General features: G+C 49.1%; 1 protein-coding gene across 1 annotated transcript; it reads right to left on the bottom strand.

The window, feature by feature from the left end:
* Positions 1–396: 396 nt before the first annotated feature.
* gtf3c4 (general transcription factor IIIC, polypeptide 4) lies at positions 397–6,705 on the bottom strand. The gene is made up of 5 exons (XM_037485459.2): positions 6,342–6,705; positions 3,303–5,063; positions 2,708–2,838; positions 2,235–2,323; positions 397–944 (listed from the first exon to the last, which is right to left on the bottom strand). Exons 1-5 carry the CDS (start codon positions 6,654–6,656, stop codon positions 880–882), a joined length of 2,361 nt encoding a protein of 786 aa, XP_037341356.2. The 5' UTR covers positions 6,657–6,705; the 3' UTR covers positions 397–879.
* Positions 6,706–17,064: the final 10,359 nt, after the last annotated feature.

Here is a 17,064-nt window from a genome sequence, read left to right on the forward strand (position 1 = left end):
CCAACCCCTCCTTGATTGGAATTAGAATCACATCTGGCACCGTGTTCTGTCCCTCATTACTGCTGAATCTCATTACGACGTGCTCCCGCGGGAGGGACCGCGCCGGCTTTTTAAGCACACTTTCCGCTTTCTTCCTGCCTCTTGCTCATCTCATCCGCCTCGCCCGCTCCAATCTCTTCTGCGTTTACATTAGCGGAAGTCCTCATCTGAGGGAATGACTGAGCGCCACCACCCACCTCCCTCCCTCCTCCACCCAGAGCTTGGAAATTGTTTCACAGTGCCAATTAAACTAGGTATGTTGAGTTTTCTTTTTTCAGAGTATGTATTATTCAGAGTGAATTATTTGTTGCGCTAAAAAAGAAGAAAAAAAGAAACTCACTAAAATAGGACTTGCCAAGTAAGTTTGGCTTAGTTGTAATAAAAACTACACCAAAAGGTTTGAAAATATAGTCAACATAAGGAAAATGAGGGAGCTTATTTATGGCGCCCTCAAGTCCTACTGCATAATAGAAACCTCCACATAAGTACATTTTAAATTTTGTTTCTTTGCACCCTTGTGCAAACACTGTGTCGTGCTGGGAATTTGGTTCAGAACAGAGAAAGTAAAGAAATCTGTCAAGTTTAAGTCCAAATTGTTTTACCTTGGCAAATATGAATTTAAATCCACCGCCGGGGGAAACCGGGTCTCTTGGGGTTATACTTGTGAGGAAATAGGAGCTACAACGCATAATCCTTTTTATTTGAAATATTAAAAATACAAATATAAAGAAATTAACTTTGAACAAAATGAACATGGATAAAAAAAGTGAGGAAAGTGGACCCTGTGTCTGAGGAAGCTCTGGAGGAGGCAGGGAAGCTGGGGCTCCTCACATCGGAGGACTAGATCATCGGCGAGTCACAGAGCGTGCAGGGCGCCTGCAGGATCTTCCGTATCCACTCCGGATCTGCAGGGAGACAAAAGAAGTTACTCCTCAAACCGAATACAGCCATTATAGCCCAATATAACAGACGGCAGGAATCTGTAGAGGGAGGAGCCGGGATGATGGTTGTTCTGACACATGCTCCACAACTGCCCCGACCGGTCAGTGTGCAGCTCAGACCTGAGCAGAGGAGACCCGGGCCTCAGCTGCTCAGAGACCCATACTCACCTGGGGTGCATGTAGCAGCCTGCCGGGGGCCGATCCTCAATGCTTTGCTCTCCCCACTCTGACCACTGCAGGAAAGGCTGCTGGCACCACACCAGTCAGTTTGTTTTGCATTTATCGATGAGCCAAACACAACCAGACTAAACGGTTCATCGTCAATCAGTACGCTTTTCAAGATCCAATTAGTGTAATCACTTTATACAACTGTAGTTTATTGGCCTCAAGAAGGATCTGATTGCACCCAGTGTTGCACTTATATGATGATGCATTCATTACAAAGCAAGGATTGATATGCTCCAGACAAGTACAATTAACTTTAAATAATTTATGCTCATCTCGACGTTCACTGAAACATCTGTGCATCAGACTGATCAAATCAATCAGGTTGGATCCCCGGAGTTAAATGGCCTCACTCAGGGGATGGGATGTTTACATGACGACTTTGGGTGGAATTATCAATAATTCAAGAATGTATCGCTACGTGTAGCGTATTGATCTTTCCTGTCACCGTGCCAGATACTCTCCCTGCCTGAAGTCTTTGTCATGCTCATGTTCCCATGTGACAAAAGCCAATTGACCCTTTATAATGCCCCGCCCCCTGCTGCTCCTCTGGAGGAGTCAGAGCTGCAATTGAGCCCCAACTGTGACTAACTGCAGTCGCTGAAAACATTTCTGGATGGAAACCTTAAAAATATGGCCTTTGACCCCCTAACGCCTGACCCCTTTCAGTCCCAGCGTTTTGCACCCAACATGAAGAAATGCCATGGCCGGAGCTAGCTGATGCTACGCTATGATTGAAGGGTCAAACTCAAAGTCGTCTTTAACCTTCTCAAAACTTGGTATCAGGAGAAATGAGATCCACCCGAGTGGAGTCCCCCTTAGCCTTTGTCCTGTGTTGTTGCGTACAAGTTGCACAAAAGAAGAAAAAATGATCATTTCCACAATCATTCACGTTACTTCAGGATGAACTTTTCGACCTATTCGTATTCCAAAACTCCAAAATGTAAATCGGCGACCTGAGCGACGTTGTAGGTGACAGACTGGGACTGTGAAGCGGAGGTGGAGAGACAGAGAGAGAGAGGCGCTTACCCTCAGGCTGTGGCAGTCTGGCGATGGTATCCAGCAGGAGGCAACGTCTGAACGTCAGCGTCTGGCAGGCCTGGTACGACAACACACACCTGGAGTAGAGCGAGAGGACGGCATGAGAGAGCTGGCTGCCAGGCAGGGACACACACACACACACACACACACACACACACACGCGTAAAGCAGGAGCCGCTCTGACGGGCACAGATCCCCCTCTCAGTGCCCACCAGAGCCGTCACGTCTTCCAGCTAGCGAGGAGCCCAGAGACACCTTTGACGGATGATATTTATGAGACGACGAGCGTGGCGCGTGTGTAAATATCAAAAGGTGGGAGGCTTGATTACTGCTCTGTGAAGATAAACAAACCGCCATAGAAGGCATTTGGCATTCAAATTAAATTAATGTCCCACCAGGCACATTGAGGCTAAAGCTAATAAAATTGGCTTTGAGCTCGGGGAAGAGAACCGTCTCCGTACCTGAGCCACATGTGACCGTTTTTACAGACGGCCTGTTTGTGGTCCGAGAAGGGCAGCACGGCCTGACACAAGCTGCAGCGCTCCGAGAACGTCTGCTTGTTCATCTTGTTCTTTATGTGGCCAATCAGAACCTGGGAGGGATGACACAAACGCACACGCAGAGCCAGGGAAGGCGGTTATACTTTTGTAGCAAGTGGGAGTTCAGTGCTCTTCTCATAAAGGCTTAATGCTTTTATTCGGAGAAGCAGTGGCTCTACAAATGAAAAACAATGAATAAAAGCCACTAAATTTGTTTTTTACAGGAAAATTGCAAAAGCTTTCCAAAAAAACTAATATGTGGGTTAGTCATCTAAAATATACAGAAAAAAACATTCTGAACCAGAATGTAACTTTAGCTAAACAGCAGCCAGGGTCTGAATGAGGGGATCCTCGTAAATGCTATTTAGAATTCTAGATCCCTTCAAATGGGCACTTCCGCAGTAATGTCATGCTGCAGTACTGAGTGGAAGTATAAAAAACGACAAAGCAATCTATTTGATAATCCCACCTTTCCGCTCAGTCAATCAAATCTAACTGCCCTTCTGTCAAGTTTTACCTCTGAACCTCTGTCGTTGCCGTCTTTGGAGAGGTACTCCACCAGCCCGCATGTGGGAATGCTGGTGTTCTGAGCGATCCAGGTGTTGAGGTACACCACCCCTAGCACCTTCTTTATGTTCTCTCTCATCATGTGGGTCTCCATGGCATTGATCCAGGCCTGCACCTCCTCCATCTGCTCTTCTAGGTTCCCCTCCTCCTGTTTCACTTCCACCAGCGCCGCACCGTCTTTGTCCTTTTCGCCCTCATCTTCCTCCCCCTCGCTGCCCTCCTCCTCCTCCTCCTCTTCTGTGTCCTTGTCTCTTACAAGCACCTTGTTCTCCTCGAGCGTCGGTTTCCAGTGGTGATCCGTGGGAGGCATCTGCAGCGACTGGTAAAGTATCCGCACCAGGAAGAGCTTGAAGCGCCACAGGTAGGGCGAGTCGACCTCCTGGATCCTTCGGTCGACCTCGTCCAGCAGCGCCGCAGGGATGCACTTGTTTTTCACAACCTGCCACCTCACCAGATCGAGCAGGTCGGTCGTCTTGTACAAGTTCTGCGCGGGGGACTTGAGCAGCAGCGCCGCGGCCTCTTCAGACGTCTTCAGGGCCACAAAGTGAACCTGGTGGGTCCTGCTGGTGGGGTGGTGGCCGCCGATCAATCCCTGCGTGCTGACGAGCGCGCAGTACGCTCCGTTGCGGCTCACCGCGATCCCGTGGATCCTCCTCCCAGAGAGGTTCTCGGACGGCAGCAGGTCCTCCTGTTTGAAGATCAGCGTGGTCTCCGTGAACGTGGGCGTCAGCTTCTTCATCAAGCCGTCGAGGGAGCATGTGTACACCGCGACGCCGTGCTGACTGATCGCCAACGAGACCACCGGGAGCGAGTGCAGGCCCGCCACGTGAGAGTTGTGCACGTTCAGCCCGGCCGGCGAAATCATGAGCAGGCACCAGAAGACGTAGCATCCGCGCGAGGCCACGATGAGGCTGCAGCTGGACTTCTGGATCGGGTGGATCATCGGGACACACTTGAGGTTCTCCACGGGGAGCTCGTCACTCTCCTTCCAGAGGATGACCGGGTGCCGCAGGGTGAAGTAGCCCTTCACTCCGGCCAGGCTGACCGGCACGATCTTGACGGGCCCCACCTCGCTGCCAACGATCAGGCCGCTCATCCGCCGCTCGCCGTTCTCGTACTCCCACCACGCCAGGTCGCTGGGTCTGCTGACGCCCGACTCTACGATGTCGTAAAACACGACGTCCGCGTCGCTCAGGTAGGGCAGCACAAACTTCCACAGGACCAGGTCGCCGTTTTCCATCAGGACAGCGAGGAGGACCATCTCCAAGTCTTTGCACGAGTTGTCGGGCTGCACCTGTTTGGTTGTGTAAACGCTCGACCACTCCATCCTCAGCGGGGTCTGCATGCGAAAGCGCCGCTGCAGCTCGTCAAAGTCCTGCAGGTCGGCCTGCGGGGGCTTGTTGTCCTTTTTGGAGTAGCCCCGCTCCTTTAGCCTCTCGCTGTACCTTTTGGTGAGGTTGACGAGCGTGTTCCACTCCAGGCGCTTGTGGCTCTTGTGGATGGTGAGCCGGTGGTCGAGGGTGAGGCAGGCGAGCAGACAGCGCCCGCTAGAGTCGCAGCCCAACGGGGACCAGCTGGCATATTTTATTCCCTTTTGCGGTCCTATCGACGGGTTCATCACCCGGTCGGCCAGGAAGAGTTGTCTCACCGAGGGGTCGGGGTGGCACGAGAACTTCCCCACTGCTTCAGCTAGCTCCGCCGCGGGTCCCACCTTCAGAGTGGAAATCATGAATGAAGGTTAAAAAGGTCTGGTACATAGGATATGTGTACAATATGTAATGAAGCCAATAATGTTTGCAGCAGGGCTGTTTAAGACTACGTTCAAAAGATGTATTAATCCAACCCCAAACACGTCAAACAGAACGGGGCCTCTTTGAGCCCGCCTTCGTCTGCGCCCCCCCCCAAACTCTATTTACAAGCACTTAATCATATGTATAAATGACAGCAGGAAAGCGATGCTGCCTGTCTGCCACTGTGCCGAGTGGATTATACAATTCAGCTCCATCCAGCATTTCATCTGCCAAGTGGATTTTTGGACCGGAGGACGAACCTATAAACAATCATGTTTACACACCAGAGCAGCTGCGCCGAAGCACAGTCAACCACAGCAAGATTGCTATTCAGTTTCTCTTTCCATCAACATTTGTATTCTGTCGCTTTAATCAAGCGCTCCGTTCAGTTCGGTAAATAACGAAATACGCCGCCGCTAAACTAATAGCACACAGGAGAATAGCAGCTTGGCGGTGTTTAAACAGGTTTGGTTGACAAGGAGACAAAAAGAGGCAACACCACAGCAGTAGACTCACACATGTCTCATTGTAATCACCAAGTCTTACTCATCACCTTCAATTTATGGACACCTGTTGCAAAAATAGATCCATGTTGTTAAAAGACCGACAGTAAATGAGACACTGCACATACTCTATTGGGGCTTGGCAAGGTAAATATAAATAAATAACACATCTGCATGCAGACAAACGTGAAGGACAATATAGCCAGTTGGAATACACCTTTCTACCCAGTTTAGTTTGCACCAGTCAAAATGCAAATACTCAAACAAATTAATCTTCAGGTAGATCTTTTAGCCTGAAGAAGTGCCAACCATTTGAAAATGTTGTTGTATGACCAAGAGCTTCGCATATCCGTAACGGCTGAACACCGCACATGCGTGGTGCATTTCCCCACTGGACCCACACAGGTGCCATGTGGAGGACACGCAAGGTTGAAGTCTAAAAAAACACATCTGGATGGGTTATCAATTAATCTACTGACAAAACCAAACTGATTTCCGTTTCACTAACAGCTGTGCTGGTTGGTTATGACACTACTACCAGAGAGGTGAACGCGCTCTGAGACCCCATGACGTCACAGAACTTCATCAGCCAACCCGGCTCCAGGGTGCTGGTCACCGGTGTCTCTTAAGGTAAGCTGACGCCTCAGGGCTGCCTGGCTCCGCGGGGGAAACAGCGGGACGCGGGTGGGCATTTACCCGCAGTTTCGGAGCCTCGGTCGGGACAGGGATGGAGGTCCTGTGCAGCATCAGTTCCTGCTTGCTGCTGTAGACGTCGCACACCAGCTCCATCAGCGACACGGAGCTGGTGGTGCACACAGCCAGGCGGTGGTCCTGTGACCAGGCGAGCGGCTGCAGCCCGCAGACCGGAGCCACGAGCGGGACGACCGGGTCCCGCTTAACCGGCACCTGCTCCGGGCAAATGCGCAGATCGTCGTTGGCTTCTGGCTCGGTCTTAATGACTGCATTACTGGTCTGTATTTTCATCGAAGCTGGCGCACTGGCGGCAGCCATGTTTTCTCCTTGTGGTGGAAGTGACGTCGCAGCGCGGAGGGGTGACTGAAGGAGGGACTTCCTCCGCGGAGATAAATAGTTCTCTGGATGCGGTGCGTGGGTCAACGGCAATACATCGATTTCATAATGAAACTAGTTTCAGTCCCACACGTACACGTACATGCATCCAAAGAATTCACCATCAATAACATTCCTCACATATGTTAATGAAGGTTGTAATTACTCACATGCACCGTGATAATAAGCCATTCATATATTTTATATTTTGTATAGTGTCTTTGTACATTTTTATATTTTAATTGCGTTATGTTTTTGTCGGCCACAAACCATAGTTACATGCATGTTACGACAATTAAGTTGAACTGGATGAAGGTGAAAGAGTATTTCAACGGCCATAATGCTCTGTTGGCTGGTATTATATCACATTTGAGAAATCCTACATTGATATTTTTGTGCCATCAATCTTTTAGCACGTATGGGTCTATCTATTATGAATCTATATTCCCTGTTACATTTGAGTGGTGAAATTAAAATACTTTGAAAATATGAAAAAACTGTTTAAATACGCTTGTAATGCAAACTGAATATGTCTTTATGTTTGCTCTCTAGGTGGAATAATGGTTGTGTTCATACATATTGTCTCAGAACGAAACCGCACTGGCAGCCTTGGGCAGTGTGTCAGGACTTGCACATCCTCGTTTTAATTAGAGCAGATTAGATGAAACTTTAATGTGTTCCACAGGGAAATTTTGCATTCAATGTGACACACTCACTCAGTGAGATTAGGCCCGTGTTGAAACGGCACTGGCACTCAACAATGACACATTCACCACTCTGAGAGAAAAAGAAGAACGAGCCCCATCCTTGACAGGCGCGACATCACTCATTTGATCTGTCCGAGCACAGAGAGACCATTAATTGTCACATTTCATCGTCAATTAATTAGAAATATGAAAACTGTCCCGTCCCGGCTTGATGGCTCAGATACATATCAGCATGCACGATGCGATGGGTCCCCGGCTGGCCCTGGACCGGTCAGAGGTGGAACCGCTGCAGCGGGAGAGCCAGGCAGACAGTGATTTGTTATGGCCCGCACATGAAAAAGCTCCTCGCTCACGAGCTGCCTGACTCGGCAAGATGACAGCAGGATTTCAACAGGCAGAGTTATTTGTCACAAAACAAATTGTTACAAATCTGTGAGACAAACATAGAAAAGCGGGCCCACCGTGTTTTAATCTCTCATTTTTCTGTCTTTTGTTTCGATAATCGGAGTGAATAAATGAACCGTGGTATGTTTCATTCTTAATGAAGCGTGTAGCGAATGAATATTTCACACACCTGCTGTGTGTCTTTGCTGGGTTTTGACTGGGGACCCGATCCCAGCCCGGGAACGCATGAATGTTGGATGAAACATTCATCAAACACTGTCACAAAAACTTTATCCTCTCCTGTCGCAGAAACAGGCCCCGGCGCGGGCCTAAGTAACCCCAGCCTTAATCCGATCCCCGGCCTTTGTCTTACGTTTTGTGTGCTAGTGGAATTATTTAGGCTGCACCGGAGTCGTGTCTGAAGGTGTATAGGTTATGCGGTGTGGGTGTATAGATATGGGTGGGGTCAGCTCAGGTCGATCCACCGGCCGTCTTGTTATCGCCAGCAGTTTCCTCCTCAGCCCCCCAGCCCTCGGTACACCGCATCCTCAGTGTCACCGGAGCCGCGTACATATATCTCGCGGTGGGGACCCGCTGGGACGTTTCAATGCACGGTTCATCGTACATGTTTTAATCATCCGGTCCCTCAGACACGTCCCGGGAGGGGGGCCGCTGTAGCACATTACAGAGTACACACAATTAAGGCTGTAATCACGATGATGATAATGAAATGTATTTAGAGCATATCAGCGCGGTTCATTCTGTGCGGGGAGACATTAGCAGGACTGCAGCCCCCCCAAACTCCCCCCAAACACACACACACACACACAACCCCGCCCTCTGGAGACAGGCAGAGCCCGGCAGGTTGCCACGTCAGAGATTAGCAGTCATAGCAGTCCACTTGGCGCTCCTTCTGGGCCGTCAACTGCGAAAGCCTCACCTGACAGGTGTTGCTCTCAATCAGTGCTCCTCTGCGCCCCCCCCCCCGCCCCACCAAGCTGTCCTTGGAGTGGGAAGGGACCAGGAGGCCTCCCCTCCCCCTCTATTCATCCTTACAGCCTCTTCAGGCGTTGTTTGGGAGATGAACACCAGAAAAGAAACGGTAAATCCCTCCCCCAGCAAGAAACCATTGGTATCACATCAGTGACATCAGCAGGAAACAGAGCTGCTCTTTCTTCTTCTTTAGTTCCCCTCAGGGAGGTTCAGTCACCTGTTAAAGGTCAAGGTGAATGTAAGGAACAGAAGGAGGGCTTCAGTACAGGAATAATGGTACATGGAACATGTACCATGGTACATGTTTTTACTGAAGGCCAAAAATAAACTGATAGCTTGAAACTTCTTTTTGAATGTAAACTCATTTAAGTTCTATTAAATATTGCTAAACTTCTGACATCCACCTCAATGCCTATTAAGGGCGATTGAGCATACTTGTCTCTATTAATCATAAATCATAAATGTAGTAATCATAAATTGATTAATGGAGGCAAATGGCCACTTTCATATTGAGTCCTTTAAAGGAATATAGATGTTTAAGTTGTATAAGTAGAAAACGGGGGGGGCTGCATCATTTCCAAACATTTTGTAAAATATCCTCGCTAAAACAGATTTTACTGGCTTGTGTCACATGACTGGAAATCTGTTTTCAATCGTGGGAGTTACCAAACACATCTTTACACCTGCAAGCACAACCATTTTATTTGCAATCTATAGAATATGAAGGACTATTTGTCTTAGGCGATTTCATTTTAAGCAATATTTGGGCAAATCAGTTGTTTAATCCTTGTTAAGTATAAGTATTGGCACATCCATGTCTTCATAATTGGGACAAGAAGTATCAGATGTATCACATGTTGAAATGTCATGCCCCGCACACTCTTTTGGTCCCCTCTGCTCATTTAAACCCATCGTACAGTCTACAATTTAGACACAGCAGAAAAGAATGGTTTGTTATTTGTGGTTTTTGTGTGTGGAAAACTTGGGTTTCATCATCGCCTCGGAGACTTCCACTTGGAACTTGGTCTGCTTTCTCCGGACCCTGTTAATAGCGTGAGAAGGTCTTGTTGTTTTTGTTCTTACTAATATTTTTCTTTTTATGAAAGACTTTTTCACATGTCAATCTGGGAATAAACACAGTTGTGTTAATGCAAATGAATGATGGGCTGAATTCCATTTAGCTTCTCCCCTGTGCATACTGTCACACTCGTTAAGGTTATTATTAACACTTGTGCTCACGTTCAAACGCCTGGCCCATATTCTACTAAAACCCCCGTGCTGTGGATTTAATGAATATTGAGCGTTTGCTTGAGACTGCTGAGCGTTTTTCTCTCTTTGCTGTTCATTTGCGTCATATTGAATTATGAGTTCTTTAGCTTGATTCAATTGAGTGCATTTAACTAGTTGCTGTTTTGTAGGACTCCCTCTTAGCTCACCCGACCCTCTGCTTTCTATTTTCCGATTATTAATATAAAAATATGAATTATTTCTTATGGACTGTTGAAATCATTTTCACCTGTATTATTATCAAAGTAAAAGAGTGTCCTGCGAAGTAACATTCCTTGCAATGTTTTTAGTCAATTACATACCATTTCATAAGCTTCTACCAAATGCGGTCAAGCTTTTTTTTGCAGGAAGCCTACTAAATTTTGATTTATAATTGTAGTTAAACAAGCATCCATTAGTTCTCTGACATAACAAATAAAAACAGGTTTTTGTCATGAAGGTTTTTCTTTATAACTGAGTTTAAAACTAGCTATTTTTTTTTTCTGTTTCCTTGTATAAAAAAATATATTGTGAAAAAATAATGAGCAGTTGCCGAGCTGGAAATCACCTGTGGTCATTTTGCATGATAATATTCAACCGCAGGACTCTCAAAACAGTATAGCTTTACTAGACCTGCAGAATCAAGGGACTATTTGTTTAGTTTACAACATGCCGCCACTGCCTATTAGCTAGAGGGTATGTTTACCTCAGGCCGGGCCCTAATCTGTAGGTTATTAAGTGAAACATGCAAACAGATTGGTTGGATCTCCGAAAGGAAAACCTACGTTCCTGTTGATTCCCAGAGATAATGGCTGAATTATTCATCCTGTGTGATGATTAATTAAAAAGGCCTCGGGTCCTGCATGGCAGGTACAGGCTGCCGAGGCACACACTGTCATTCCCATGTGATATGCTGGATGTCTCTGCCTGCACCCGGCCTCCTCCTGCTTTCCTCTGCACGTCTTTAGGGAAGGTGCCCTCGCACGCATTACACCCCTGTGCAACCAACACTTTAACCTAATTCACAGATACACGGGGGGGACGCACCGGGGCCTGGTAATCGTAAGCAAACGCAGGCTGGGGGTCAAGTTCAAATAGTTTTCAGGGCTGAAGCCCGTGAGGGGTCTTTAATATGCCAGTTAGTGAGTTTATAGCCGGATATAGGATTCATATCGTTAGTTCTACAATGTGGAACTGGAAAGGAAATGCAGTGCAACAGGATTTGGACTCCACCGAGCTCTCACATCAAATTGATTATGAGTCAAAACTATTCATGAATACATTTCGATCACCATGTTGTTTTTAAAAAAACTGGCAGAGGGATCGTCAGTGACACATTGTATGTCTTCAACAGGCAATAGCCGATTGTTAAACAGCACAACCCTGTCCAAAAAGTCATGTGACATCGTTGAATTTAAAAAAATAATGCAATGGCGGAATATGAAAATCAGGAGTATTGTTTTCCTGCTGCAGGCTGCACTATAGAAAAAAACTCTTATCCACATTGATTCATCCCGCTTCACTCGTAACCAGCGGCCGGTTGCTGCCAGACTCAGGTAGGAGGCGGCTGTTGCGTCCTCTGACCTAGTGTGGGCAGCTGGCAGTGGGCAGGACATGCCCCGTGGCAGTGCCAGGGGAAGGCCAGGAGGGCTGGGGTCCAGGCCTGCTCTTGTCTCCGCTCAGGCCCCGCTAATGGAATGGGGCTGCGCCGCCCATATGGCACTCGTGAGAAGAACTGGGGGCTCTGGAGGTTGGCAGGCCGAGTCACCACGCAGTCTCCCATTAGAAATTGAACAGGACAGGGCCAGATCTAGGTGATCACCCCACAATCCTCGAACGTTATGGATGTGCTCACTGATGGGGATGGAGACACACCTGCACCAGAGGCTTCCATCTGCCCCGAAAAGACCCTAGCCTTGCTTTTTGGATCTTTCATTCTATTGACTTTACATTAAATATGTTTGCAAACCGTTTAGTAAATCTCCTTTTCAGGATTGATTTACTACGGTTCAGCATTTGGTTTTCTGTTTTAATACAGTATGGAAAACCATTTTGCACATTGGGGTTGCGGTGTGATGCAGTTGAGAGCAGTGGTTGGTCAATGCTGAAAACTGTGTATTCTAAAGGATATTGCCGGAAAAAAATAAATTAAGTGACAAACTGTTGAGAAAAAACAGCATTGTGACTCAAATAATGTGATATTGGTCTTTCGTACTTTTTCATAGTATGTCTATGAATGCTGTATGTGAACCGCTTGAACAGACAGATAATATGCAACACATTTAGTTGGTGTTACGCTGGTGCAACAATAGAAGTGCCATAAAAAACACATTCATCAGAAAGCAGCAGTGAGTAACACCACCGTTTTCAATCCAGCTGAACAGAAATGTTTCTTTTTATTTGCTGCACCGCAAAGGCCTCACATTTGTGTCTGCGGTTGACAAAAAACAGTTTGAGTTAATGAGCCAACAACTCGAAGAGAACGTCCTCTGAGTTGGAGGTCAAGGAGGAACCGGTTTGCCAGGACGTACGCAGCGTTAGCCCCGGGTTCAGGAGCTGGCCAGATAGGCCGTGTGTAGGCAACGAGGTGAGCGACGTGGCCCACCGACCCTTTCTGGCACCGGACCCACCTGGCTGCTCTCTGAGCTGCGGAGGTGCAGGAGAAGCAGAGCCACGTGGGATGGGAGCGCAGAGTGTGCTAGAGCCGTCTGCAGAGTCCACAAACGTGTTGACACGGTGTATGCTCTGTGGTGATGCTTTCCCTCTAGAATGAGTGGGCCCTGTGGTGACTGTAGCACACAGGCCGACGCAAACAGCCCTGAATCACAGCTTCAGGATGACAATGGGAATTTGTACAGCAGACCTAAAGGAATGAATAGCGAGGGTAATTGCAGTCAGCGGAAAAAGACCCGTTTGACGTCGGCCCGCCCTGTTCTTGCTCCAAATACTCCCTTAAAAAGTGAGGCCAGACTTTTAAAACAGGTCACTCTCACCAACGCTCCCTCCCATTTCCATCTCTTCCAGCCCTCCCTCTCCTCCTCCTCCTCCTCCTCCTCCTTCACCCTGTCTTCATCCTCCCCCTCCTTCTCCTTCCACCACCCACCTCTCTGGATCTGGAACAAAAGCCACCTCCCCTCCCCGTCTCCCGCTTCTCCATTTTATTGGTGACAGCTGCCGGCGAAACAAACTCGCGGAGCGAGAGAAATGATGTGTCAGTGGAAGGTCCTTTAGCCCGCGCCGCTAATCTGTCACACGCCGTTCGTTGTTTACCGTTTCCTCCCGCGCGCCGACTGGCCCGGCGCAGTAATGGCGACAGATGCTGACCCGCAGAAGTGTGAATCTCGCCGATTTCTCCCCGCTGTCAACCTGTAAATTACAGCTATCGGGAGTAATTAGACCCGATAAAACCCTTCCAAGCTTCACCCCCCCCCCAGCCCCACCTCCCTAAACACACACACACGCAGCTATGGCCTGTCAGTGACCTCAGTGTGTGCTATTTGGAGTAAAAAAAGCTTATGTGTTCAAAACTATTGAAAATATTTTCAATTCATCATAGCGGTCACAAAAGCACTTTTTAAAGATTTTGTCTCCTATTTGGGGTCAAAGTCTGACATCTCTCCCCAAAACCCTCCATGACTTTGAAGGCTCTCAGACGGATGCTGGCAGCGGCCTGGGAGTTGCAGAGGTGAGTCCGTCCACAGCCCTCTGGATCTGCAGACGTTGCCAGTCGTCCTCTACTTATCCTCAGCGAGGTTTTGCAGGGGGACAGCGGGTTCCTGGACGCAACCAGAGAAGCCGGTAACGAGGCCACCTCTCCTTGCCCTGGCATCCGTGTTCGGCCTGCAACCTCCACGGCGGCCACCACTGCCAAGCATGCCCTTAAAAGCAGGGCCCGTGGCCCTTTAAGTAACTCGCACGATACCAGAGGTCACGCAGCCAGGTCTTGTCATCCTCTCCCTGACTCTTTGCTCTCATCCTCCCCCTCTTTCCCCTCCTCCTCCTCCTCCTCTTCTTCCCCTTCCCACAGCCCTCAGCGCCCACTTCCTGACCATCGGAGCCAATCACTTTCCACCCGTCGCCTGCTCCGCCGCCAATGCAGAGCGGCAATCTGTCACCCGGGCGCTAGGAGAAGCCACCCCGCCGGCCGCCTTCCGTACACCGCGGTAATGGCTTCTGGCAAGATAAGTAACAGGCAAAAAAAAAGGGCAGGGAAGCGGGACCAAGAGGGAGGGCCGAGGGCCACAGAGCAGAAGACCCCATCTCACATCCAGTCCGCCCCCATCCTGCCGCTGCTCGACCCTCCTCTCCCCCTTTCGCTTCACCCCGCTTTGGCCCGGTCGCTTTGCACGATACTTCAGTGAATAAATGAGTCGTTTTAATCCGACTGACAAGCTGGCATTGCCCAGCCCTGCCCTCCATCTGTACTGGCGGCCAGCGCAGCAGCAGGTCCCAGGCAGCCCGATGTGCCAATCCAACACACAGCTTATCCTGGCTGTAGCTTCAGGGACAGAAGGGTTAGAGCTCTATGCGGCAGCTACCCTCTCCACCAAAAGAGCTATTTATATAAGAAAGGGATTAGCCAGTGGAAGCTTTGATGAACATTGAAAAAAATTTACAAATTTGCTCCCATCTTTTCTGAAGCCCATGTCTTTTTAATTCCCGCTTTTTCACGGGGAAAAACCAAACAAACTAGTTCAAGTGTTATATTAAATTTTACACCCATCTAGTTTTCAGTGTGCACATTCGCTTTTTTGTTCAGGGTTGATATTGGATGTGTTAGTTCCACATTGGCACTCTGCAAAAGAGTTGTAATGTAAAGACATGTAATGTAATGTAACCGGGTTTTATACATCAACAAAAAGCCAAACGCAAACAAGCCTCACTTCCATCTGTTCCCACCACTGAGGGGTTCTTTTTTGTCTTTTGCCCGGTCATTCTCGGCACAGCGAGAGGCCAAATGCACTATCACTCACGCTGACTGCCGTCCCAACCCAAAAAAAACAGCGGGAGGGAAAAAACCTGGCCACAGGAGGTGCTAAACCCTCTGCTCCATTTCCTCTCGCCACAAGCTCCCCTCCACTCCCCCACTCGCCCATGTGTCCACCTCCAAGTCGTTTGAGAAGGGACCTGGTCACATTTGAGTGGCCAATTAAGCGCAGGGGCTCGGCCCGAGCCCCCCCTCTGGGTTCCGTTCAGGCACGTCACTGATGAGCAGGCTGCCCTCATCCCTATGTATCACACACACACACACACACTCCTCCCACCCACGCATTCTTTTTCATGCTTATTTCCCCCGTCTGTTCTGCCTCTTTTTCACACAAACACGCTCTGGTCCCTGGTTAAAGATCCCCCACAGATCTGATTGCAGCTTATCTTTGGAACAGGAGGTTACGGCTGTTTGATCCATGGCTGCCGAGCCCGTTGCCAGTTATGCGCCGGGGCCTGGATGCTACTTATTAACCGGAGGGGTCGTCCCACTGCGCCGCTGACGATGCGAGGGCTCCGGTGTTTTGCCGCTTTTGGTGAAAGATTAACTACTGTTTTCTTAAATTAGCCTAGAAAACATGAAGCATAAACATAAAAGGAAATATTCTGTCTCCGCAAGGTCAACTCTGCGCTCATTATCGCCCAGATTGAATAATTACTGAACTTAAGATGTGAAGAGAAGAAATAAAACAACTGTGCTTTAGTGCAGTAAGGCCTTTTGAAGTGTTTAAAGGAGTGCTTATTCCCTTAACTGGAGGGAAAGAGCATCGCTGGATAATTTAGGTTACAGACTCGCCGGTGACAGCTGGGCAGCATTGAAAGCCGACCAAATCGGCATAAATCCCCGACTTTTTTCTTTCAATAAGTGGGTTAATATCTCCGACTGGTGTTTTTAATGTTTTATTCAGCGCCGAGGCAGGGACAGTGTTAAGGGACGGCAAGTGCTTTGGAATGCAGACGGGGAGGTGGAGGTCTGGGCGAGCACGCCGGCCCTGTTAAAGGAGCGCCTCTCGGCCCTCTCCCCATATCAAACAAGTGCTTCCTAAGTGTGCCGTCATTACTATTCATCAGAAATAAATACTTCAGCATCAAGAGCTTAGCGCCCCGCTGCTTTGCAGTTATCCATTATTTCCGTCACCTGGTTGTCCTTGTTTTTTCTGTCCCCTCCCCTCGCTGCCGCTCGTCCACCCCGATTGCGTCTGAATGTTCCGGTGCCCTTCAACTCGGTAGTGTGCTGGGAGGGAGCTGGTGGCAGGTGCCCGTGTGCCAACCCCCCCCTGTGTCCCACATTCTCTGCCCTCCCCTGAGGCCTTGCCCCAGTCAGAGAGAGCAGGGCCGCAGGCTTTGCTGTGAACCACGCGCTCCCCGAGGCCATGCCCTTCCACGGTCCTCCACGCTCTTTGGGCCCGATCAAGTTCAAGTCCACCCAAGCCCCAGACGTGGGGGCGAAAGTCCACTGCACCTTGTCCTCTACGGTGTGTTTTTGGAAGGTGATCCCATCCTTCCCCCCCCCTCCCCTCTGCCACTGCGCTGGCTGGCTCCGGTGCAGCGCGGCGTGCGCTGGCGTGGACTGAGCCTGGGCCAGTGTGCTCAGAAGCTGATGAATTGCAGGCGAGATGCGGGGCGGCAGCCGGCGAGGAGCGGCAGCGAGCGGCCGTCATGCGCTATCACCGCCTGCCCGTGTGATGGGGGAAATCGGAGAGACAGCGCTGACAACTTAATTTAACACCAGATCTGGAGGAAGCCGGAGTGCCACAGCGCCCTGGATAATTGATAACTCTGCCACTCCACCACGCCTTCGCCTCACCTCGCGCCCACAAAGCAGCGGTGGACACGTTACTGCTCAGACTCCTAAAGCTTGTCGGCTGCTTTATAATCTTCCCAACTTACTGGTGGCAATACAATTCTTTAGTTACTGACGTGACGATAATCAACGAATAAGTCATTAAGACTATGAACCCCAAAAGTGTGGAGAGTCAAGTCCCAGCATGGAGTCCCAAGCTTTTAATGCCGCT

Source organism: Pungitius pungitius, chromosome 18, assembly GCF_949316345.1.
Source record: "Pungitius pungitius chromosome 18, fPunPun2.1, whole genome shotgun sequence".
In the NCBI taxonomy this organism is placed as follows: domain Eukaryota; kingdom Metazoa; phylum Chordata; class Actinopteri; order Perciformes; family Gasterosteidae; genus Pungitius; species Pungitius pungitius.